Source organism: Agelaius tricolor, unplaced genomic scaffold (assembly GCF_023055355.1).
Source record: "Agelaius tricolor isolate 1412-34295 unplaced genomic scaffold, bAgeTri1.0.p SCAF_20, whole genome shotgun sequence".
In the NCBI taxonomy this organism is placed as follows: domain Eukaryota; kingdom Metazoa; phylum Chordata; class Aves; order Passeriformes; family Icteridae; genus Agelaius; species Agelaius tricolor.
Window position 1 is genome coordinate 4,260,410 of NW_027269280.1, and position 22,110 is coordinate 4,282,519.

A 22,110-nucleotide genomic window follows, 5' to 3' on the forward strand; every position below is an offset into this window, starting at 1 on the left:
TTGGCGGCCGGACGGGGAGCGCGGACACGGGGGCGCGGAGGGGGCTGCGGCCGCGGCCTGGGCGGGGGAACCGGGACGGACCGGGGGGTTCCGGGGCCGCTCGGCCCGGCCCGCCCGGCCCGGTGTCCGCCGGGACGAGGGTGAGCGCCTGGGGGCTGCGGGGAGGCTGCCGGCAGCGGCGGGGCCCGGCGAGGCGAGCCTGGCCCGGGGATGCTGAGGATGCGAACGGGAGCTGCGAGAGGGATGCGGGCGCTGTCACAGGGGCTGAGGGGGCTCGGTGGCTGCGCCGTGGGCGAGTCCCAGGAGCTGCAGCCCAGCTCGAGGCTGTGGGTGGCTCTCGGGTCCTGTTCGGGGGTGGCACCTGCTCCGGTCCCCGGCGACCCCTGCGATTTGGGGTCGCTTTGTCCTTCCGTGCTGTCACAGACGGAATTATCCGTCCCCTCCAGGTGCCTGTGCTGGTGACCGCCGCCGAGCCGCGGTGCTGCTTCTCCTCCCACTTACCGTCTTCCTTGCGGGTGCAGGGAGGGATAAATCGGGTCCAAAGGACTCGGGAGTGTGGAGGGAAAGTCTAAATCCCCAAATCAGCCGCAGGGAATGTGTTCGTCCATGCAGGAGCTGCCCAAAGCCTCTGGATGGGGATCATGTGCGTGTGTGAATGAGCATCACACTCTTCCCTCGAAGAAGTGACCCCTCAGGTGAGTTCTTTGTTGCTGTTTATAAAGATCTGGTTGGCCCTGGGTGTTTTATCTGGTGAGCGGCAATAAATCAGTGTTCCTTGTGCCCTTTGCCTCCTGTCCCTGGCCGGGGAATTGTTCTTATCTGTTGCCAAGGAAAGAACAGAGGCTGGAGAGGGTGGAGCACAGTGTCAAAACCACTGATTTGTTTATTTTTCCACTTAAAACCTCCCAGCCTGCAGCAGGCTGTGGGCTGTGCTGGAAGGATTCCCTGCCAGTGTTTTTGTGTCCCTGCTGCAGTCCCGTGACAGTCACTGGCGATTCTTTTATTCCCACTTTTCCCTCTGCTGTCGGATTCTCCCCTGCAGGGAGCCAAGAACTGCCTTTCTATGGGTGTTTTTTCCACTCTGCTCTGTTTTTCCAGGTGTTTGCTGTGAGGATCCTTTGCTCCCTTTGCCATGTTCAGTGCCAGCCAATCCTCCAGGGCGCAGTTCCTGGACAAGGCGCGGCAGGCGCGGGAGGAGCGGCGGGAGCTGAAGGAGAGGGAGAGAGCAGCAGTGCAGCTCCAGGCCCTGGTCAGGAGGTTTCTGTGTCGCTGCCACCTGCAGAGGGACATCAGGTGTGTGGGATTCATGGCATCATGCAATGGGTTGGCTTGGAAGGGTCCTTAAAGCTCATCTCATTCCAAACCCCTCGCTGCTTTTCACTGGCCCAGGTTGCTTCAGCCTGGCCTTGAGTATTTCCAGGGGTGAGGCAGCCACAGCTTCTTCCACCCTCACAGGGAAGGATTTCTTCCCAATATCCCATCTAACCCTGTGCTGTGTCAGTTTGAGTCCATTCCCCTTTTTCCTGTCATTCCAGACCTTTGTAAAAAGTCTCTCTCCATCTTCCTCTCTTCCATCTTCCTCCTTCTCCTTCAGGGAAGGAATTCTTTGCTCTGTGATTGCTTTTTTTAACTCCTTGTTTTTCCCTCTTTGCTAGGAGAGAGGTGGATGATTTCTTTGGGACAAATGAATGTGGCTCAAGTAAAAGAAGTGCCCTGTCTGTGTTCAGGATTGCCAGGAAGCTGCTGTTTGTGTTCAGTCCCAAGGAGGACAAGGAGGTGAGGACACTGCCCTGACATCCTGCCCTGCTTTTGGGAACAGGTTAAATATGTTTAATTCCTTACCATGTGATCTTGGGGGTTCTTGCAATATATTTTCCCTTCAGCAATGTTCTCTCTGACTCCTGGCTCTTCCTGAAGAATTGAAACAGGAGAAGCCTTGAATTTTTCAGCAGTGGTTCTGTATTTGGGACGTCCTTTAATGGATGTTTTTCCTGGTGACTGTGCCAGCTGCAGGAGCTGAGCAGTGCCTGGGGATTTTGGCACACCCCAGGTACATTGGGACAGCTCCCAGAGATCAGTACTGGCACAGGGAAGGCTGTTTGTCCCCCAGCAGCTTTTCTCACCATGCCCTGAACTTGTGGGTTCAGAGTGAAGCCCTGAAATGATCATCCCAGGAAGCTGTGAGGGCTGACTGGAAGGAAACCAGCTGGAAGATGGAGCGCTGTGTTCCAATGGCAGCAGCAGTGAGGGATTTGTTAATCTCTATCCCATGGAAATCTGTGCTCAAATGCAGTTTTCTGTAGGTACAGCACCCAAAAAAAGGAGGGAATCCTGCACACAGCAGCAGTGTGATGTGTGTGCTCCCAGGGAAGGAGCCATCAGGATTCCTGTTGGGAATATGCTGGGAACATCTGCTGATTTGAGACAGAGAGATCTTCCTCCCTCTGCTGAGCTGTTCTTGTGCTTTTCCAACCCTTTCTGTAGTTAGAACTAATCCCACCTTTGGATTTTCCCAGAGGTTTGAAAAGCTGTGCCGTTGTATCCTGAACAGCATGGATGTGGAGAACGAGCCCAAGGTCAGCAGGGGGGTTTGGTTTGGAGTGGGGAGGGCTTGGTGCTTGTTTTTAACTCTCTGTGTGGGGATTCACTTTGCTAGTATGTAATTTTAAGCTTTCAGAAGCCCATGAGCACTGTGGAGATTCCACAGGGAAAGTTTGGACAAATCCTTTAGTATTCCTAGGATATTTTTGCTCTGTACAGCCACAGGAGTTGAAGGACACTTGGTTTCTGGGGTGAGGGATGTGAGAATTTGGGGAGAGGAGCATCTTGGTCCCACTGCTGGGTTCAGTTCCCAAACTCTGCCCAGCAGCAGCACAAACCCTGATCCCTCTGTGCATCCTTCCCTTGCTCAGGTGTGGTATGTGTCGCTGGCACTCTCCAAGGACCTCACACTGCTCTGGATCAAACAGATCAAAGACATCCTGTGGTTTTGCTGTGAATTCCTCAAGCAGCTCAAGGTAAGGACTGTTCTTGTGTTTTCTCTCCCTGCATTTGGCAGGTGGCACAAGGCTCAGGGGATTTGTTAACTCTCTGTTTGTTATCCCAGCCTGACATCCTGCAGGACTCCAGACTGGTGAACTTGCACCTCACAATGCTGGTCACCTTCACAGACACTTCCACCTGGAAAATCCTCCGGGGAAAAGGTTGGTGCATCCAAATCTTTAAGCCACTGATTTGGGGCTTGATGTTAAAATTTACTGAATGCTCTGGCACAAGTTCCAGAGAAGCTGTGGCTGCTCCATCCCTGGAAGTGTCCAAGCTGGCCTTGGAGAGGGTTTGGAGCAACCTGGGATAGTGGGAGGTGTCCCTGCCCTTGGCAGGGGTTTGGGATGGGATGATCCTTAACATTCCTTCCAACCCAAACTGTTCTGGGATTCTGTTTATGCAGAAAAAAACCCAGTTTCCACAAAGATTCATTGGTTGCCACAAACATTCATTCTGCTCCTGTGTTTGCCCAAAACAAGGATTCCTTTGGGATTAGTCTGGTTCCCCTTGGGATTAGGCTGTTTCCCTTAGGACACCAACAGCTGTTACAGCATTTTCATGATATTCCAAAACCCCCCACACAAGAAGTGTTCAGAGGATAAGGGAATGTGCTCCTAGCTCTCGGGTTTTGTGGGAAATAGGGGTAGAAAAGGCAGACAAGTAGTGGGAGGAAATGAGACTCTTAGAGCCTGAACAATACAGTGTGAAATGCTGCCAGAATGATGGGTTTGTGTAGAAGGACAGGGACTTTGTGTCAGGAGGGCTTGGGCAGTGACAAACCTTCCTGTGGGAGTGACACCAGTGCTTTAACCCAAAGGTGAGACCCTGAGACCTGCCATGAACCACATCTGTGCCAACATCATGGGCCATCTGAACCAGAAGGGCTTCTACTCCGTGCTGCAGGTCAGTCTGGGCTGCCCCAGCCCCAGCTCCACCCAAACCAGCCCTAGCCCTGCCTGTGCCCCTCTCCTGAGGAGCTCTTTGGGCCTGTGCTGGGGTCTCAGGGATGAGCTGCTGGTGATTTGTGCATGATTATATTTTTCTCAAGCAAAGCAAAAATCTCTCAAGTTTCTCAAGTAAAGCAGTGTCCTCACCTGAGACCAAATCCATCTTTCCCCTTCTGTCACTGCTGCTGAACCTTAATCCTGCTCAATCACCTCATCATGAGATGAACAGGGACAAGTCCTACATAATTTTGCCAAACTTTGCAGCTGCCACATTGTATTGGTTGGGTTTGTTTGCTGGGAAAAGGAACTGATGTAATGAATCTTTTAAATAAGAATTACATTACCAAACTCTGAGCCTTGCCTGTTAATTTTTAAAGCCTGTGAGCACAGGTTCTAGGGAAATAAGTCCTGCAGAGTGTCTGATTTCATTGCAGTATCTCTCTTCTGCCATTATTAACCTGAAGCCCTTCTAGTTGTAAGAACTTGTAAGAACTGGATTTTAGGCTGCTCTGCTGTTCTTTTTCTCTGCATTAAATAACCTTAATCTCTTGCAGGAGTAATAGTATTCTTTTTTCCTGAGTACTACAGGGTTTTTATATTTTTATTTCTTTTTTCCATTCCAGATTTTGCTAACTAATGGCTTGGCAAGATCCAGACCTTCCCTGTCCAAAGGTTCCTTAACTGCCATCTTCTCCCTCGCCTTGCGGTGAGTCAGCTGGAGCAGCCTGGGGGGATTTGCAGCCAAACTTGTCCTTTTTTACTGGGTTTTTTTTTGGTTTTTTTTAAGACTTCTCATTCTTTCAGTGGTTTTCTGCCATTGAGAATATCACCCTGAGGAAAGAAGTTGCTTTAGGCAAATGGCTCACTTTGCTGTCACCCTTTTTCAGATTAGAGTGGTTTTAAGTCAGGAATTAGTGTGAGCCTAAACTTGAGGGTGCAGTTCAGTTCAGGGTGAGCTTGCTCTGAGAACAGAGGTGTGAGTGAATGATCTTTTGATATTTTCTTTGGGATGCTTCAGAGCCAGGTTGGAAAGGGATTGGAACAGCCTGGGATAGTGGAAGGGGTCCCTGCCCATGGCAGGGGTGTGGGATGGGCTGAGCTTGAAGTTCCCTTCCAGCCCAACCCATTCCCTGTGTCTGCGGTTCTTGCTGAGGGAATTCCCTGGATCCAGTTCTGGATGGCTCATTTGGAGGCTGTGTTGCTTTCCCAGGCTGAGTGGAGCTCTGAAGTGTTTCTCTCTCTCTCTCTCTGTAGCCCTGTGGTTGCTGCACAGTTCTCAGACAATCTGCTGAGGTCCTTCCTGATCCATGTCATGTCTGTGCCTGCTATAATGACTCACCTTGCTACCCTCACCCCTGAGGTAAGTGGGTGATCTCAGAGGACTGATTATCACATCAGGGCTCTTGTTATTCCATTTTACTAGCTCTTGGAACAGAGTTTTGGCATTTCTCTTTGCCTGTTTCAATTCTCTGTTGTGAAAGCCTTACAAATACTCTGGATTTCTAATGCAGAAGTTATTAACACCAGTGGGATGATGGGCTGAACTGCCCTAAAATACCTGAATAAATAAATAATAAAGGCATATATGACCCACAGCTTGAATTTTTCATGTCCTTGCTCTTCCTCTTCCATAACCACACACAGACCCAAAGCCAAAATCACCCTTTTGGGTTGCAGAGGCTCTGTGGGGGTGACAAGTGTGCTGCCCACTAATCCAATTCAATCTGCTTGGTGCAGACAGGCAGGTTTTGTGCCAAATGGGCAAATCCTGTGTTCTTGCAGACAGATCATGGCAAAGATCTGGCTCTATCTCCAGCATGACCTGTTCACCTGCCAGGGGTTTTATTTCCCAGCCCAGCTCCGTGTCAAACACTCTATGGGGCAGAGTGTTTGACACAAAAACAGCCTCAACTTGCTGCTTTCTTTGGGAAGAAAAGCCAGTGCCAGGTGCTGCTGGCAGGTGAGGAGAGGGACTGTGCTGCTCTCCAGCCTCAGTGGCCCCTCCATGCTGTGTTCCAGCGCCTGGCAGTGATGGAATCCCACGATCTCTTCCGCAAGTTCATCCTGTTCCTGAGCCGGGAGTCGCAGTGCCGGGACGTGTGCGTGTGCCTGGAGGGCAGTCACACCCTCTGCTTGCTGGGTGAGCACCTCCACCTCTTCTGCTGCCTTGGAAATAGAGTTTTGATTCACATCTTTTTTCACGAGGCAGAGGTGCCTCCAACTCAGCATTTTTAATTGTTATTTTGATAGTTTTCTCTAAGTAATAAGTGAGGTGTGTTTTGGGATGTTACAGAAAAGGTTTGAGACCTTTGCAAAAGGAAGAAGGGCCAGAGATTTGTTCTTGTACCCATGTCATGCATCATCTCTGCCAGCTTTTCACTTGGACTCTGAGCAAGTCTTGGAGTGTGGCAAACTTGGATCTCCATCCTCTAAATGCTGCTACATATTTAAATTCACATTTCTGCAAAAGTAACAAGATTACCAGTTGGGACTCTGAGATAACCGTGGGTTGTAACTTCTAGTAGTTTGTAGAAGGTGTTGGTGGGAAGGTGGCCAAAGGGACATGCCACATCAGGGGTTGATGTGTGCTGGAAATGGCTTCCTGCAGGGTGGCCTCTGAGATCACTGCTGACACAAATCCTCTCCTGGGACTGGGAGAGCATTCACTGACCTGTCACCCCTGTCCCACAGCATCTGTTCCTCCTTAAGCCTTGCTGTGCTGGTCCTTCCTCCAGGCAATCTGGTGTTCCTGGGCTCCCTGAATGACCAGGTGCTGGAGGAGGAGACAGCTCATTTTGTGGGGGTGCTCATCCAGATGCTCTCCTACTGCCAGAAGTACGTGTCCCAGAAGAAATCCAACCTCACCCACTGGCACCCTGTGCTGGGCTGGTTCTCACAGACTGTGGATTATGGGTGAGTGGGAAGGACCTCTCAGGGAGAGATGATGAAGCCTCTCCTTTTATTTTTAATTTTTTTAACATGTTGCAAAGTCTTGTATGTTTTGAGATGAACAGTGAGAATAATTTCTCAGCTCTTTCAGGTTCTAGCTGCACCATAAACTGCAGCATTCCTGCACAGACTATTCCATGGGTGGGTGCATATTCCAGTTGGGATTATGAGCTATATGGATCAGTATCACTGCCTGGTGTTTTATTCCAAGCTGCCTTCTAAGCTGTCCCCCTGCCCTGTCTTCCAGGCTGAATGAGTCCATGCCCCTGCTGACCAAGCAGCTGCAGCACCTCTGGGGGGTCCACATGATCCGCATCCTCTTCAATGATGTGCTCAGCAAGAAACTGCTGGAAAATCAGGAGATAGCTCAGCTGCCAGCACAGCCAATCTCCCCTCAGAACAGCCTTCCTATGAAAAGTCAGTTCTGGAGGGTTTTGGGATTTTTTTGTCTCTGTGTGTGTGTGTTTATGTGGATCTCTCTCCCTGACTTGCAGAGCTTTGACTTTTCCACTTATGCCAAAAGCTTTGAATAATTACTTGCAGCAGCTGCTGCTGCTTAGGTGGAGATGTGATGCCTCCTATTTGTAATTCCTCTTTGGAATGCTTCTGTGACCTGGGGCAAGTCTCTTTCTTTAGTGCTAGAAAAATATTTGCTTATTTTAGCAGTTTCTTTTCAAAAAGCTGAAGTGCTTTTGGCAAAACTTAAGACTTCCAAGGGAAGATGAGAGCTCAGCTTCGCATGTGGGAAGCAAGGTGAACCTGGATCCTGCACCTGTGAGGTGTGGTGGTCCTGCAGAAAAGGATTTGGGATAACTGTAAATCTGATATTTTCTAGCTGTTGCTCATAACACAGGATCCTGTGGTCGTTATTTGCTGTGGTCAGGACTGTGGATCACGAGTGGTTTGGGTTGGAAGGGCACTCACAGCTCATTCTTTTCACCTTGTCCTGTAGAGCATGTACAGAACTGTGAAATGGTGTGAATTGGAAGGGATTTGGGGCCATGGGCAGGGACACCTTCCCCTGTCTCAGGCTGCTCCAAGCCCTGCCCAGCCTGGCCTTGGACACTTCAGGGACCCAGGGGCAGCCACAGCTTCTCTGGGCACCCTGTGCCTGGGCTTCCCCACCCTCACAGGGAAGAATTCCTTCCCAAAATCCCATCTAACCCTGCCTTCTGGCATTCCTCCTGTGTTTCTGCCCCCAGACCTGTTCAAGAGAGCTTTCCAGAAGTCGGCCTCGGTCCGGAACATCCTGAAGCCGGTGGGAGGGAAGCGCGTGGATTCTGCCGAGGTGCAGAAGGTTTGCAGCATCTGTGTCCTGTACCAAACCACCCTGACCACCCTCACCCAGATCCGCCTGCAGATCCTCACAGGTCAGGCCACCTCCCTGCTGCTCAAATCCCTTTTTTTTTTTTTTTTCCTTATTTCTGTTGATTTGTTGGGAGTTTTATCACTGCCAACACGTTATTGACTGGCTGGGGAAGGCTTGTTCCATCCTGAATCATCCGTGGGATCAATAACATTCAGCACCACTTGATCAAGCACAAACTCTCAAGAATACAAATTAAAGCAAGTTTTCCTCTCATGAAACCTTGCTTACTCCCTCTCAATCTTCAGCCTGAGTCAGGGTTTTTGGGGAGCCTGGCAATATTAATCTTTCTGTGATGGGAACACTGAATGCTTTCATATGTCTTGAGAACAAATTGCCTGTCTTGGGAAGGGGTGGAGGAGGAGATCACTGTTTTGGTCTGTTGGGTAGAGCAGGGAGTGAGTCCAGAGCTTTGGGTGTTTTGTAGTGACCATGGGTGCAGCCCTGTTGTGTTCTCATCCCTAAGGTGGATATGAGATCACAGGAATTCATTATTTTCTAAAGCTGCAAAAGAATTAGGGGGAAGAGGTTTAAGATGTGCAAACAATGCCTCACTAAAAGCTTGGGGGTTTTTTTTGTGCTTTTCTGGATGATTGTCCCTCTCCTGTTAATGCAGACAGGCCTGGGAGCCAATTGGGATGCTCATGTTCCTCTTCTGCTTTGCAAAAGGCTTTTTCAGCTTCAAGCTTCACCTCTCTGAGCTTTCACAAGCAGCAGAATGAGCTTTACTGGGTGCACTTTATATTTTCATAGGTCTCACTTACCTGGATGATCTGCTGCCCAAATTGTGGGCTTTCATCTGTGAGCTGGGACCACAGGGAGGCCTGAAACTCTTTTTGGAGTGTTTGAACAACGACACAGAGGAATCCAAGAGGCTGCTGGCCATGTTGATGCTCTTCTGTGACTGCTCCCGTCACCTCATCACGTAGGTAGCACTTGGATGGGGATCCCTGGATTTGTGACATGGAGCTGTTGTGTTCCTTCAGGTTCAAGAGAAACATTCAAGGGTTTATGTCTTTTCATGAAGATAAGTAGGCAGGGTAAAGCAGCAAGCTTTTGGGATTGATTCCTGAAAAATAAAAGGCTTCAAAAGGACTTTTTTCCCTCAGCCATGTGCTGCTTGCAGCTGGTGACAAAACTGGGCAGGAAGAGGAAAAGAAACAACACAGAAAGTGGGAAAGGGGGTGGAAAATTGCCCTTGCTGGTCACTAGAGACAATTCTCTCCTCTTGAATAAAAAAATAAAAATTTTCTTTGGAATGGAAAAGGTTTTTTGAAGCCTGAAACACTGACTTTGCTTGTATCTCAGCCTCTCATATAATCTTCTGTGAGGATCTGCTATCAGTCAAAATCCATAAATAAGGTTTGGTTGTTTATGACTTTGGATCCTCATGGGTGTCAGTTGTCATAGAAATAAGAGCTGCTGCTAAAGGATAATGTGCCTTTATGAAAATTTCAACAGGGAATTAAATTTACACTTGTGCATTTGCATTTGTTTGCTCTGACAGGATTCTGGATGACATCGAGGTCTACGAAGAGCAGATTTCATTCAAACTGGAAGAGCTGGTGACCATCTCCTCTTTCCTGAATTCCTTTGTGTTTAAGATGATCTGGGATGGAATTGTAGGTGAGTGCTTTTAGTAGATTGAGTTGATGTTACTCTTAGAACCACAAATGGCATTAATTTTGGAATTTGAAGCTTCTGCTAATTATTCCTTGGCACAAAAAGCACTTCAATGTGGGAATATGTCCCAGTCTTTTGATGTCCAGATGCCATGATCATGCTTTGTGCCAAATCCAGAGCACTTCCCTATTTCCAGTAAGGATTTCTGTAACAGACATGATGGGCATGTTGGTTTTTGGCAGAGATGAGGTTTAGCAAGGCTGGGCCATGTGTTGGACAAGAGCAGGGCAGTGCTGTGACCAGGCAGAGCAGCTTGCTTGGGTCTCTGTAGAATCTGCTGTGGATCTCTCTGCTGGTATAATTTGGGTAGAGCTCAGCTCTCTGGTAATTAGCTGAGATATCCAGCTTGGATGTGAAATGAGATGGCTTTGATTAGCTCTGTTTAAAGAAGGGACCATCTCTCTTCCCAGAGGCACAAAATCCTTCCCTCCAGAGGCCGTGCAGATCAGGAAAGCACCCCAGTGATGTTCCTGTGGGGAGGATAATCAAGGTGTGGCTCCTGCTGGTGCCAGGGGTGCCTGGACTTTGCTGCCTTGTTCCTTTTGTGCAGAGAATGCCCGAGGGGAGACCCTGGAGCTGTTCCATTCTGTGCATGGCTGGCTCATGGTGCTGTACGAGCGGGATTGTCGCCGGCGCTTCGCTCCCGAGGATCACTGGCTGCGCAAGTGAGTGGCCCAGGGCAGGGATCCTGGGCAGCTCCAGGCTTGTCCCACTGCCCCACATCCTCTGGGGAGCCTGATTTGGGATTCCTTATTGACATTCTGCCTGTGGGATCGAGGTGGAACTGCTGCCTGTATTTGCAGTTGAGGACGCCCCTCGTGTTGTGCTTTTCTCTGTGGTGGGAGGTTTAGGTGGTGCTTTGAAAACTGACTCAGCACCCAAGAGCTTGGGTGTCCCTGGCCCCTTTTACCTTCTTAGTGTGTAAACTGAGCACTGCAGTCATCTTTGGAATCACTGCCTGTTCCCTCTCTTTCATACCTGGGATCTCTGAATCTCTGCCTTTCTTTGTCAAGGGACCTCAAGCCCAGCGTGCTCTTCCAGGAGCTGGACAAGGACAAGAAACGAGCCCAGCTGCTCCTGCAGTACATCCCACATGTCATTCCCCACAAGAACGTGAGTGGGATGGGGGCAGAGGGTGGAGGCTGGGAATCAATAGCCTGGGTGACCATTGGGGTGGGAGGGACACATGTCTGGAGCATTTTGTGACATGGGGCTTCTTTTGAAATGCCAGCTGAATAAAAATCTTCTCCTTCATCCTCACCTTCCCCAATAGATTTCCTCTAAATATCTTGATTTCTGTCACTGAGAGAGGACTGATCTGTGTCCTCACCCCTTCCCAGTGCATTTCCTTCAAATGCCTTGATCTCTGTGTTGAGACAGAACTGATCTGTGTGTGCAGCTGCACGCAGTGAGTGGGTGACAGTGGCACCACTGGGAACAGCTGGGATCAGGACAACCAGCAGCAGTTCTGTGTGTCAGGAGCCTCCCAAACCCCTGCTGCCCTGCAGGATGAAGGATCCCCATGGATTGTCTATTTGCTTTCTTTGTGCAGAGGGTGCTGCTCTTCCGGAACATGGTCACCAAGGAGAAGGAGAAGCTGGGGCTGGTGGAGACGAGCTCGGCGTCCCCTCACGTCACCCACATCACCATCCGCCGCTCCCGCATGCTCGAGGTGAGGGACACGAGCCAGCCCACAGGGCAGCAGCCTGGCCTGACAAAAACAGGGCAGGGAGGTGTGATTTTACCTTCTCTGTGGCTGCTGAGGCACCCACACCCAGAGCTGACATTCCAGGAGAATGCTGGATCCTCGTTCAGCTCAGGCTGCTGCAAACCTGGAATTTTGACTCGGAAAATGCTGGTTTTTTGAGCTCAGGACCATATGACAAATTCAGATTTCTTTGGTGGGCCCGTGTCCTGTCTCTGCTGCATCTCTGGATGGGTGTTTCACGTGTCTCTCTCCGGGATTATCCTCTGGATTTTCTGCTCTGTGTAGGATGGGTACGAACAGCTCCGGCAGCTTTCCCAGAACGCCATGAAGGGAGTGATCAGGGTGAAGTTTGTCAATGACCTGGGGGTTGATGAGGCTGGTATTGATCAAGATGGGGTCTTCAAAGAGTTCCTGGAAGAAATCATTAAAAAGGTGTTTGACCCTGCACTGAACCTATTCAAGGTAGGACACAGGTGCCACCTGAGGTGACCTGGTGCAGGCAAAGCCATTCTGCCTCACTGGGCTCTTATCTCTTTGTGCAGACCACCAGTGGTGATGAGAGGCTGTATCCATCCCCAACATCCTACATCCATGAGAACTACCTGCAGCTCTTTGAGTTTGTGGGGAAGATGCTTGGGAAGGCTGTGTATGAGGTGAGCCAGGAGCACCAGGTTGGGATCTTGTCAGTGATGGTGCCTTTGAGGGCACCTGTCCTGCTTGGGGGGGTTTTATTGAAGAGTGGAGTTTGGGAAAACAGCTTGGATAAAGATCCTCTTAGTGGAACAGACTGGAATTTCTTTAGGCATATGTTTAAAATAATTTTGGAGGTAAAACCTGGGTCATGCATTGTTTGTTCCTCATGGTGCTGGGACACCAGCCTGGTTTTTTGGTGTTCCACCTTACAAACATCCATTTGTGGATACCTTAAAGGGACATGAGGCAAAAAGGAGGATGAAATAACAGAATGACTCTGATAGAATGATTTGGGTTGAAAGGGAACTTTCTAGTCCAATCCCCTTCCCATGGGCAGGGACACCTTCCACTGTCCCAAGGTGCTCCAAGCCCTGTCCAGCCTGGCCTTGGACACTTCCAGGGATCCAGGGGCAGCCACAGCTGCTCTGGGCACCCTGTGCCAGGGCCTGCCCACCCTCACAGGGAAGGATTTTTCCATGTATCTCACTAAAATTCTCCTCTTTCAGTTCAAACCATGCAATGCAGCTCTTTTAAAGAACACATGGAGTTCCTCAAGTGCCTTTTTGCACCTGCCTTACTAATTAATGGATTTTAAGAGAATGTGGGATTTGTAGCTGATTTTGGTGCCTTGCAAAGTGCTCTTTGCACTTGTTCCACATCACAAGATCTGCCTTGCAGGTAACCAAAGATGCCATAAACACAAGTGTGTGGCAGGACCTTACCTGTGCATTCTTCTTGTCCACAGGGCATAGTTGTGGATGTGCCATTTGCTTCCTTCTTTTTGAGTCAGCTCCTTGGGCACCACCACAGTGTCTTCTACAGCTCCGTGGATGAACTGCCCTCCTTGGACTCAGAGTTCTATAAAAATCTCACTTCAATTAAGGTTGGAGCAAGAATTTTCCTGTCATTTACCTCCCTGATTGCTTCCTGTTGTTAGAAACTGGGAGTGACTGGTGGTTCTGCTGCTGAGCCCTGACCTTTTTTCCCTTTCTTTTTTCCTTCTCCTTGTTGTTCTCCAGCGTTATGATGGTGATATCAGTGACCTGGGCTTGACCCTGTCCTATGATGAAGATGTGATGGGTCAGGTAGGTTTTTATTCAGTGATTTTTTGGACCTTACCTCTGCTTTGTCCTCTCAGCTTGTCTGAACTCAGCCATGGGATTCAATATGTACCTGTGGGCAGAAAACAGTTTTTTCCACAAGAAAAGGTTCCCCTCTGACCCTTAATTTTTCTGCTTCCAGGGTTGAAAAGTGTTTAATGCTTCCCCTGCATAACTTGTGTTCCCCTCTTAAAAGAAGAGCCTGTCAATAGGGAGAAATTCCTTTTCTTCCCACATAGATGTTTCTGTCAGGGAAACTCCCAAGTGTGTCAGGAGGTCTCTTGGCCTAGAGAATGAAAAGCTGTTTGGCAGTCCCTTAGGAAGACTTGGAGGTACCTGGTTTCACTTGAGCCCTGTGAAGTTGTGTGTGCAGAGCTGGAAAATCTGGAGAGAGATAAGATAAAAATGCTTTTTGCTGCAAATTCCATGGGGAGCCATGGAGGACACCTGCTGCTGCTGCAGGATTGCTGAGGTTTCAGCTTGGAGGGTTGTTCCATGTGAAAAATGAAGGTAGGAGCAGGATGTGGAGCCCGGCAATGAGACGCTGCAGGCTGTGGTTCACTGAGGTTAAAAATAAAATAACCCAGGCACTCCTGTTTCCCCAGTGCTTTGGTCGTGCTGAAGGAGCCAGGTGGGGTCACCCTGACTGAACTCAGTGTCCCTGCAGCCACAGCCATGTCACAGCTGAGGTCATTCACTGTGCTGCCTTCAGTCTGACCTTGGAATTCTCCTGGAGCCGCACACAGAGGCCTCTGTGAAGTGGGCAAAGAGGAGTGGGGACTCTGCATGCAGCACCTGGAGGGTCCTGCCCTGGCCCTGAGCTGCAGGAGATCAGCAGGCACTGGGAGATCCCTCCTGGCTCTCTGCCTTCCTGCCTGGAGCGCCCGGCTGCAGGGACAGAGCTCCTGCATGGGACCTGCAGCTCAGGAGCTTGGGGTTGTGCTGTCAGGCTGAGCTCTCTGAGCTTGCTCAGCCTCTGGATTCTGGGATTGTGACAGTCCCCCAGGGCTCTTGGAATTGATTTGTGTGTGGTTCAGCAGTGATGGATCAGACTGCAGAGGAGGCTTCCTTGGAGAAGGGCTGGCTGCACTGGTGGGAGAGCTGCAGTTCCTACTGTTCAATTACTCTGTTAATAGTTAAGTGAAACTGGTTCAAGGCAGAAGCAGGATTATTACTTAAATTTTAAATCCTGCTGTTTTATTGTAAAAATAAATGTTTTATGGGGAGGTAACAGCTTAGCATGGCATTTCCTTCCATTGTGGTTCCAGGCAGTAATTAGCAATCCAATCATTTCTTCCCTCAGCTGGTTTGCCATGAACTTGTTCCTGGAGGGAAGACCATTCCTGTTACCAATGAAAATAAGTAAGTACAGCAATTAGATTTTTAAGGTCACCACTGCACAATACTTTATTCTGGTTCCTTGGGCTTGCATCTGGAATGAATTGAGATAGATTGGAGCAGAAGGAGCACATAAATATCTTAATAGAATTTGCTGGTTACAGTTCATCGGCAGAAATTGTATTAAATTTGATTTGCAAAATAAAAATTGACAATTTACTTCTTGAAACAGCACTTCTGAGGTCAAAGGCACCCAGTCAGGGAGATTTTGCAGGATTTAATGATGGTGATGGATACAGACAGATGGATTCAAAGCAATTCAGGCACACAGTCGTGAACACAGAGGGCACAGATGCTCAAAGACACCTTGGAGCAGACAGATCTCCTCAGAATGATAACATGTGGCAGTTGTATAAAGCACCGTGTTCCGAGCAGACAGTGCTGAATTCAAATGTACTCGACAGTCGTTCTTTAGAGCCAGGAAATCAGAGGAGACACCGAGCCCCGGGGCTGTTTTCACAGATAACCGGCTTTTAGATCGTTATCAGAAATGTCAACTCCGGAGCCTGAAAACCAACCCCACCTTTTTGTTCCTTCTTTTTTTTCCCATTCCCTATCCCCTTCAGTGCTCATAAAAGCAGAATGAAATATCTATTAAGCAAATGTGTGTTTGAACTGGTGATCTGGGGGTTGTTATCTTTTCCCTGACAAATGGAAGCTGGATCCCACCTGGATCTGTGCTATGCAGTCTGATGTTTCCAGGCTTTTCTCTTCTCCAGCTCTGACCAGGGAGTTTGCATTTGAAAGGATTTTCCTCTGGCTTGTCGCAAGTCAGCTCAGGGGGAAAAAAGTTGAAAGTCCTGGATGCTGCTCTAGTAATTTATAGCAGAAATTTAAAGCTTTTGCACCCAAATTGGGAGTTGGGAGGGAGCAGAAGTGCTGGGAATGGCAGCAATCTGGAAACAGCTCTGCCTGGGGATGCTGAGGTGACCTTGCCAAAAACCCAGGCAGTGGAATTGGGGTGGGGTCTGTGTGGGAGCTGCTGAAGAAGAATCAGCAAGTTCAGGTGTTTTGCTTGGAGGTGAGAAGAGGAAGAGCCTCTCTCTAACAAAAGCTGCACCTTTCCCACATCCTGCAGGAAGGTGGGAAACTGCTTCATGGTTTTGCTATGGTGTTTCTCCAGCCATGGGGCAGCAGAGCCCAATGAGCTGTTGGTCAGACCTAGAGGAGAGCTGAGCTGTTAAAAGAACTTGGAGCTCTGTCCAAGCCAAGGTTGATCAAGGAGTTATTAAAGCCAATTAGTCCTGAGCTGGGCAGGAGCTCTGAGAAATGAGCAGAGTCCCAGAGGAGGGGAAAGAGGCAGATAAAACATCTTCATCTGCTTAAATAACAAGCAGAGCCTGGAGGGAGAAGTACAGCCCTGTCCAGGCTGCCCCAGTCCTTTTGGGGCTGGAGAAGCTCATCAGGGCCAGTTCAGTGCTGGGTGTCCCTGTCAGCTCCATGTCCCCCGTGGCACCTGTCTGTCCCACGGTGTGAAAAGGCCAATCACTTGTTTTTTAAAATTTTAAATGTTTCATGATAACAAAATGGTTATAAAAATAGCAATATAATTAGAGTAACAATAATTTGGACAGTTTGGATTAGGACAATATGAGACAATAAAAACAAACAGTTACAGATGTCTGGGTACATCTTTCTGGGCAAAATAAGCCTGAAAAAGGACACACATTAACAAAGGATTAATCCTTAAAAGCAATAGCCTGTTGCATATTCATACATCTCATACTTGATGCATAAATTCCATTCAAACACAGGATTCTGTCAGGTCAGCATCAGCTTCTTCCTCTTAATCCTAACGATATCTTCATGGCTGAGCAAGGTGGGAAGAAGTTCATTTCTTCTGATAAGAGAGCAATAAATTCCCTTTCTCTGAAAGATTTAGGTGTCCTGTGGCTGCTATCTCACTGCAAGCCCTCTTTAAAAAAAGTGTCTTACATAGCATAGTTTTTATTTTAACATTATGTTATAACCTAAAACTATATTTAACGCACTACTAAAAAAAATTAATACAGCGTGACTTTCTAACATAACACATCTAATATTCATTTTAATATTTGCAAAAAGCCAATCATAAACCACACATTTTTCACACCCAGGATCAGCTACATCCACCTGATGGCTCATTTCCAGATGCTCACCCAGATCAAGAGCCAGACCTCTGCTTTCATCAGTGGCTTCAGAGCCATCATGAAGCCTGAGTGGATCCTCATATTCTCCAAAACCAATAATAAAATATGCATTTTTCACACCCAGGATCAGCTACATCCACCTGATGGCTCATTTCCGGATGCACACCCAGATCAAGAGCCAGACCTCTGCCCTCATTGGTGGCTTCAGGGCCATCATCAAGCCCGAGTGGATCCGCATGTTCTCCGCGCCCGAGCTGCAGCGCCTCATCTCCGGGGACAACGCCGAGATCGACCTCGAGGACCTGAAGTAAGTGACACCTGGGGCTGCTGGGCTTCCCTCATCTGGCCTGGGAACTGAGCTTTTCCTTTGCAGAGCTCCTGGGAGGTGGCAGGACAGTGACTTGGCCACAATTTCTGCTGCTCCTACTTGGAGGAGCAGAGCTTTGGAATGTGTTCCTTAAGGCTAATTTGGGACGGGTCCTTTCTTCCACTGGTTCCTGGGAGCAGAATTCCTGTCTGCTTTTCCCTTTCCTCTGACCAAGTGCCCTGGGAGTGCTGGGGGCTCAGTGTCAGCAGTGAACCCTGACCCATTGCAGGTGTTGGAGCAACCTGGGCTACTGGAATTAGGGGGTGCAACAAGATGAGCTTTAAGGACCCTTCTGAGCCATCCCACCTTTCCAGCACTTGTGCCCCTCCTGCTGCACTGGCAGGCCTGTCAGAGCCTTTCCCTCCCCAGGAAACACACGGTGTACTACGGGGGCTTCCATGGCAGTCACCGTGTCATCATCTGGCTCTGGGACATCCTGGCCAACGACTTCAGCCCTGAGGAGAGAGCCATGTTCCTCAAGGTGAGTGAGGAGCCATCCCTGCCCAGCTGGGATCTGGGGTGGTGGGGCCAGGGCTGTTCTCCAGTTAGCTGGGTGCTCTCTGAAGGAGTACCAGAATTCCTGACACCTGGAAGTGCCCAGCAGAGCTCTGTGGATGCTGTGGTGTCACCATGAGTGGCCCTGCAGAGGTGGCACTCCCCAAAGGCTGTCAGACACACACTTGGGGGGTGCTCAGTGCCAGTCCCAGAAGTGCTGGGACTGTGTCACTGTGTGGCTGTTGTGCTCCCATCATCACCATGTGGCACTTTGCAGTTTGTCACCAGCTGCTCCAGGCCTCCACTTCTGGGCTTTGCCTACCTCAAGCCTCCTTTCTCCATCCGCTGCGTGGAAGTGTCTGATGACCAGGTAGGCATCCTGCTCTCAGGGCTTGGGAATTCCCTGCCCAGCTTCCTCCCCTCCATCTCACCTGGAGACCCTTAACGTGGGAAGATGAGATGTTAGGATTAGATATCAGGGAGAAATGCTTCCCTGTGAGGCTGGTGAGGCCCTGGCACAGGGTGCTCAGAGGAGCTGTAGCTGCCCCATCCCTGGAGAGGTCCCTCCCAAGCCAGGTTAGATGGGACTTGGAGCAACCTGGGGTAGTGGAAGGTGTTGCTGCCCATGGCAAGGGGATGGAATGGGATGAGCTTTAAGGTGCCTTCCAACCCAAACTGTTCTGGGATTCTGTACCTGAAAACAGCCCTACCCCAATAGGATGCTCATGGCTGCACACACACACACACACACACACACAGAGCAGCTCCAGACTCTTCTGCCTGGATTCCCTGGGTTCCTCCAGGGCTGTGTTTGGGATCTCCCTGTGTCCCTCCTGTCTCCCTGCACACCCTGCCCGTGTCAGCCATTGAGTTACCAGCAAAGCTCCTTGGAGAAGGGTGGGAAACTGAGCTTTGGGCTGTGGCTCTCCCTATTCCCAGTGCCAGATGTTGTGCTGGCGCCTCTGCCCCGTGCCTCTGTGCCAGGAGCCCACAGAGGGAGGTGACAGCTGTGTGCCCTTGCAGGACACGGGGGACACCCTGGGCAGCGTTTTGCGCGGCTTCTTCACCATCCGCAAGAAGGAGCCGGGCGGGCGCCTCCCCACCTCCTCCACGTGCTTCAACCTCCTCAAGCTCCCCAACTACAGCAAGAAGAGCATCCTGAGGGAGAAGCTGCGCTACGCCATCAGCATGAACACCGGCTTCGAGCTGTCCTAGGCACGGCCTGGGCTCGGGATGGGGCTTGGAGCTGCTGCAGGAAGGGGGAGCCCTTCCCACGTGGAGCCCGGAGCAGCTCGGCGGGAGCTGAGTGCTCGCTGGAGGCCTGGAGAGGCAGCTGCTAGTGGAGGTTCACAGGGATCCAGGGAAGAGCTGCTGGGCTCAGGGCTGGTTTTACTTAGGCACGGCTCCAGGCTGGAGGAGGGGATGGGCCTGACTTTAAGCCCTTCACTTGACACCCATGGAAATCGTCCTTAAAAGCAAACCCCAAGGGAGCACGGAAGGAATGCTCCAAGTGCCACCCAGATTAGTGACAGTGAGACCCCCCCAGCAGGCTGGGCATGGGAGTGCTGCTTTTTCCTTCCCCAGGAGCTGGGCTGGCTGGAAGTGAGTCTGGGAAGCTGCACAAAGGCACAGGGATGGCAGAGCCCACGAGGAGATGGCAGCGTTGGAAGTGCCTGGATGGGCACTGCTCTCTCAGGACAGGGGATTCCAGATGTCCCTGCTCCTGCAGGGTCTTAGGTGTGTCTTGGAGAAGGAATCACAGGGAAGCAGCAGCTTCAGCAGGAGCAGATGGACCCTGTGGCTCTCAGGAAGGCTTTGGAATGCTGGAGGTTAAGGGCTGGAGCAGCAGGAGTGGGCTCAGCCAGCTGTGCCTCTGCCAGGCTCCTGCCAGACCAGGCCTTGGGACAGAAAGAGTCATGTCTCAATTTCTCAGGAGCAGGAAAGGATTCATTTTCCTTGGCTTCCAGAGGAGAGGAGCTGGCACACACTCTGGCTCTCCAGCACGGTGCTCAGGTGGGGCAGGTTCCTCTCTGGAACCAGGGGAATGTGTCAAATCCTCTGGAAACCTCCACTGGCAGAATCCCTCTGGGATGGAAGTTTCCCTTTGCTTGCAGGCCCTTTCTTAGGGAGTTGTTTGGACCCAGGGCAGGCTCTCTGTGTAATGGCCACATTTGCTTTGTTGCCAAACTCTTTGTTTTGTCGCTTTGTCTCTTTCTGGCCTTATTTCTGTCAGTTGGTGTTTGCCTGGAGCAGGCAGCTTTTGCAGGGGGTGACTTGGGAAGGTGTGGATCCTTCCTGCCATTTCTGAGACACTCATAAAGTGTCTCTGCAGCTTCCCATCTTTGGTCCCTTGAGCTGCTGTGAGCCCTGCCCTGGCCCAGGCTGGAGAGAGGAGAGACTGGGCTGCTCCTGGGCTGTCCTGGCCCTGCTGGGATTCTGGTACAGAGCAGAGCCATGGCATTGCCCTTTTGGGGACAGGGTTAAAAGCCAGTCACCTCCTGCCCTTCACCTCACTGCTAAAACAAGCTCCTGCACAGGCTTCTGGCTTCTGCCCAGGGTTTTCTCTCCCTCCTTCCCTCCCTGTGGCACTGGGGATCCTCATTCCCCTCCCTGGCCATATCCCACCTCTCCTGCTGCCCTGCCTGGTCCATCCCATGGGATTCCTGGGCCCAGGTGAGCTCAGTAGAGCACAGATCTCCACACCCTAGGCTCTGGAAGATCCCCTTAACTACAAGATTTCACAAGATTTCCAAGGGGTCGGAAAACCCTCGGCACCGAGCAGCGAGATGGCCTTGGCTTCATCCTCCTCCTGTCGTGCTTCAGATGGATTTCAGAGAAATAACCCTTTTTTTAGAGCCAGTGCCTGGAAATGCATCTGGAAAGCAATGTCAGGATTCTTCTTCTCTGTCAAATCAGTGAGATTAAACAGGAGTGATGGGAAGTGTTGGTGCAGACAGGAATGTCTGCATCCAGAGAGTTCAGGACACTGGGCTGTGAGTCACAGAAATTAAAGATGATAGTAAATTTCTTTTTTTTTTAATACATAGAACATTTCAGCATTAACCAGTTGGTGACTGTGTAGTTGGGAGGTTTAGGCACTACCTTGGACCTCTCAGAGTTTAAATATCTCCCAAAATCTCCTTTTTCCTTCTAGGAAGTGCAGTGTGTCTGACTAGAGCACAATGAGCATTCAGTGAAATGAGTTGTTGAGCACTGAGATCAAACCCTTGCTCCCCTTTTCCCTTTGTTCCTCAGGAGTACAATTCCTAGGAAAAATCTTACTGCAGACTAAGCTTGGTCCCTCCAAACCTGGAGATGTTGCACTACAGACACTGCTCCCGTGCTGGAGCTGGTGTGGAAAATGTGATAAATGTCTGGGAAATTCCCAGTGGATGCAGGCAAGGATTCCTGTGGAGGGGCTGATTGCTGTGTCCCAGGGAAGCTGTGTCAGTCCCTGCCTGCTCCATGGATTCTGCCCAGGGATGGTTTTGCCACAGGAGATTCACAAGGATCTTTTCTATCCAAGAGTTGCTGTTGTGGAGACCTTGGTTCCATCCCTGTGTGTCTGAGCTGCAGAGAAAATAAAGCTGGGATGAGTTCAGGTGTTTGGGTGTCTCCTGGTCCTTTCCTAGGGCAGGGAATGTGCTGGTGGGATACTCCTGGCAAAGCAGAGCAGGGCACTGGGGCCCTGGCACCTCTCAGAGGGCACCTGCCTTTATTCCAAGGGTGAGGAAGCCCTGCCACAGGGTGCCCAGAGCATCCCTGGAAGTGTCCAAAGTCAGGCTGGACGGGGTTTGGAGCAGCCTGGGCTAGTGGGAGGTGTCCCTGCCCATGGCAGGGGGTGGATTGGGATGAGCTTTGAGTTTCCTTCCAACCAAAACCAGTCTGGGATTCTGTGAGTCTGTCAGTCTGGGCATGGAGCCTGCTGCTCCCATGGCAATTCCTGTTGCCAGGCTGGTTCCTGGTGCCCCTGAGAGCTGTGGGGTGCTCCAGGTGGGGGGATACGAGACCTGCTGAGCCCAAAGGGACCTGGCAGCACTGTTTGAAGCAGGATTTTCTCATGTTGGAATATGCTTGCAGAAGTTCTGCCTGGTCCTGCACAGTGCTGGGACTTTGGTCCTTCCTGAGGGTGTTGGTGCTCCTCGGATGCAGGGGCAGTGCTGCAATCAGCAATGCTCAGTGCACATCTGGGAATGGTGACTGGAACCACTGGGGGAGAGGGAAACAGGC

The 22,110-nt window shown here is 50.4% G+C and overlaps 2 protein-coding genes across 3 annotated transcripts in view; one reads left to right on the forward strand and one right to left on the reverse strand.

Moving 5' to 3' along the window:
* The window catches only part of KCTD10 (potassium channel tetramerization domain containing 10), a 14,633-nt gene extending 14,003 nt beyond the window's left edge, over window positions 1-630 (reverse strand). Inside the window, exon 1 of the mRNA XM_071445229.1 lies at window positions 502-630. The gene's annotated coding sequence lies outside the window, so the exon portion shown is untranslated. The remainder of the gene's footprint in view (window positions 1-501) is intronic.
* UBE3B (ubiquitin protein ligase E3B) overlaps window positions 1-21,481 on the forward strand; it is a 21,655-nt gene extending 174 nt beyond the window's left edge. Inside the window, exons 1-28 of one of the 2 annotated variants that reach the window (XM_071445224.1) lie at window positions 20-140; window positions 613-695; window positions 1,099-1,293; window positions 1,656-1,776; window positions 2,517-2,576; window positions 2,913-3,017; window positions 3,107-3,203; window positions 3,863-3,948; window positions 4,616-4,698; window positions 5,247-5,352; window positions 6,012-6,132; window positions 6,728-6,905; window positions 7,189-7,358; window positions 8,144-8,311; window positions 9,061-9,232; window positions 9,815-9,933; window positions 10,541-10,655; window positions 11,004-11,103; window positions 11,543-11,662; window positions 11,984-12,160; window positions 12,241-12,351; window positions 13,137-13,274; window positions 13,411-13,476; window positions 14,795-14,853; window positions 17,143-17,325; window positions 17,755-17,866; window positions 18,158-18,250; window positions 18,904-21,481. In XM_071445224.1, the coding sequence (XP_071301325.1) occupies window positions 1,133-1,293; window positions 1,656-1,776; window positions 2,517-2,576; window positions 2,913-3,017; window positions 3,107-3,203; window positions 3,863-3,948; window positions 4,616-4,698; window positions 5,247-5,352; window positions 6,012-6,132; window positions 6,728-6,905; window positions 7,189-7,358; window positions 8,144-8,311; window positions 9,061-9,232; window positions 9,815-9,933; window positions 10,541-10,655; window positions 11,004-11,103; window positions 11,543-11,662; window positions 11,984-12,160; window positions 12,241-12,351; window positions 13,137-13,274; window positions 13,411-13,476; window positions 14,795-14,853; window positions 17,143-17,325; window positions 17,755-17,866; window positions 18,158-18,250; window positions 18,904-19,095 (3,213 nt within the window). In that variant the 5' untranslated portion in view covers window positions 20-140; window positions 613-695; window positions 1,099-1,132 and the 3' untranslated portion in view covers window positions 19,096-21,481. Of the gene's footprint in view, window positions 1-19; window positions 141-612; window positions 696-1,098; window positions 1,294-1,655; window positions 1,777-2,516; window positions 2,577-2,912; window positions 3,018-3,106; window positions 3,204-3,862; window positions 3,949-4,615; window positions 4,699-5,246; window positions 5,353-6,011; window positions 6,133-6,727; window positions 6,906-7,188; window positions 7,359-8,143; window positions 8,312-9,060; window positions 9,233-9,814; window positions 9,934-10,540; window positions 10,656-11,003; window positions 11,104-11,542; window positions 11,663-11,983; window positions 12,161-12,240; window positions 12,352-13,136; window positions 13,275-13,410; window positions 13,477-14,794; window positions 14,854-17,142; window positions 17,326-17,754; window positions 17,867-18,157; window positions 18,251-18,903 lie in introns of those variants that run through there. The other variant, XM_071445225.1, reaches the window with a different exon arrangement.
* Window positions 21,482-22,110: the final 629 nt, after the last annotated feature.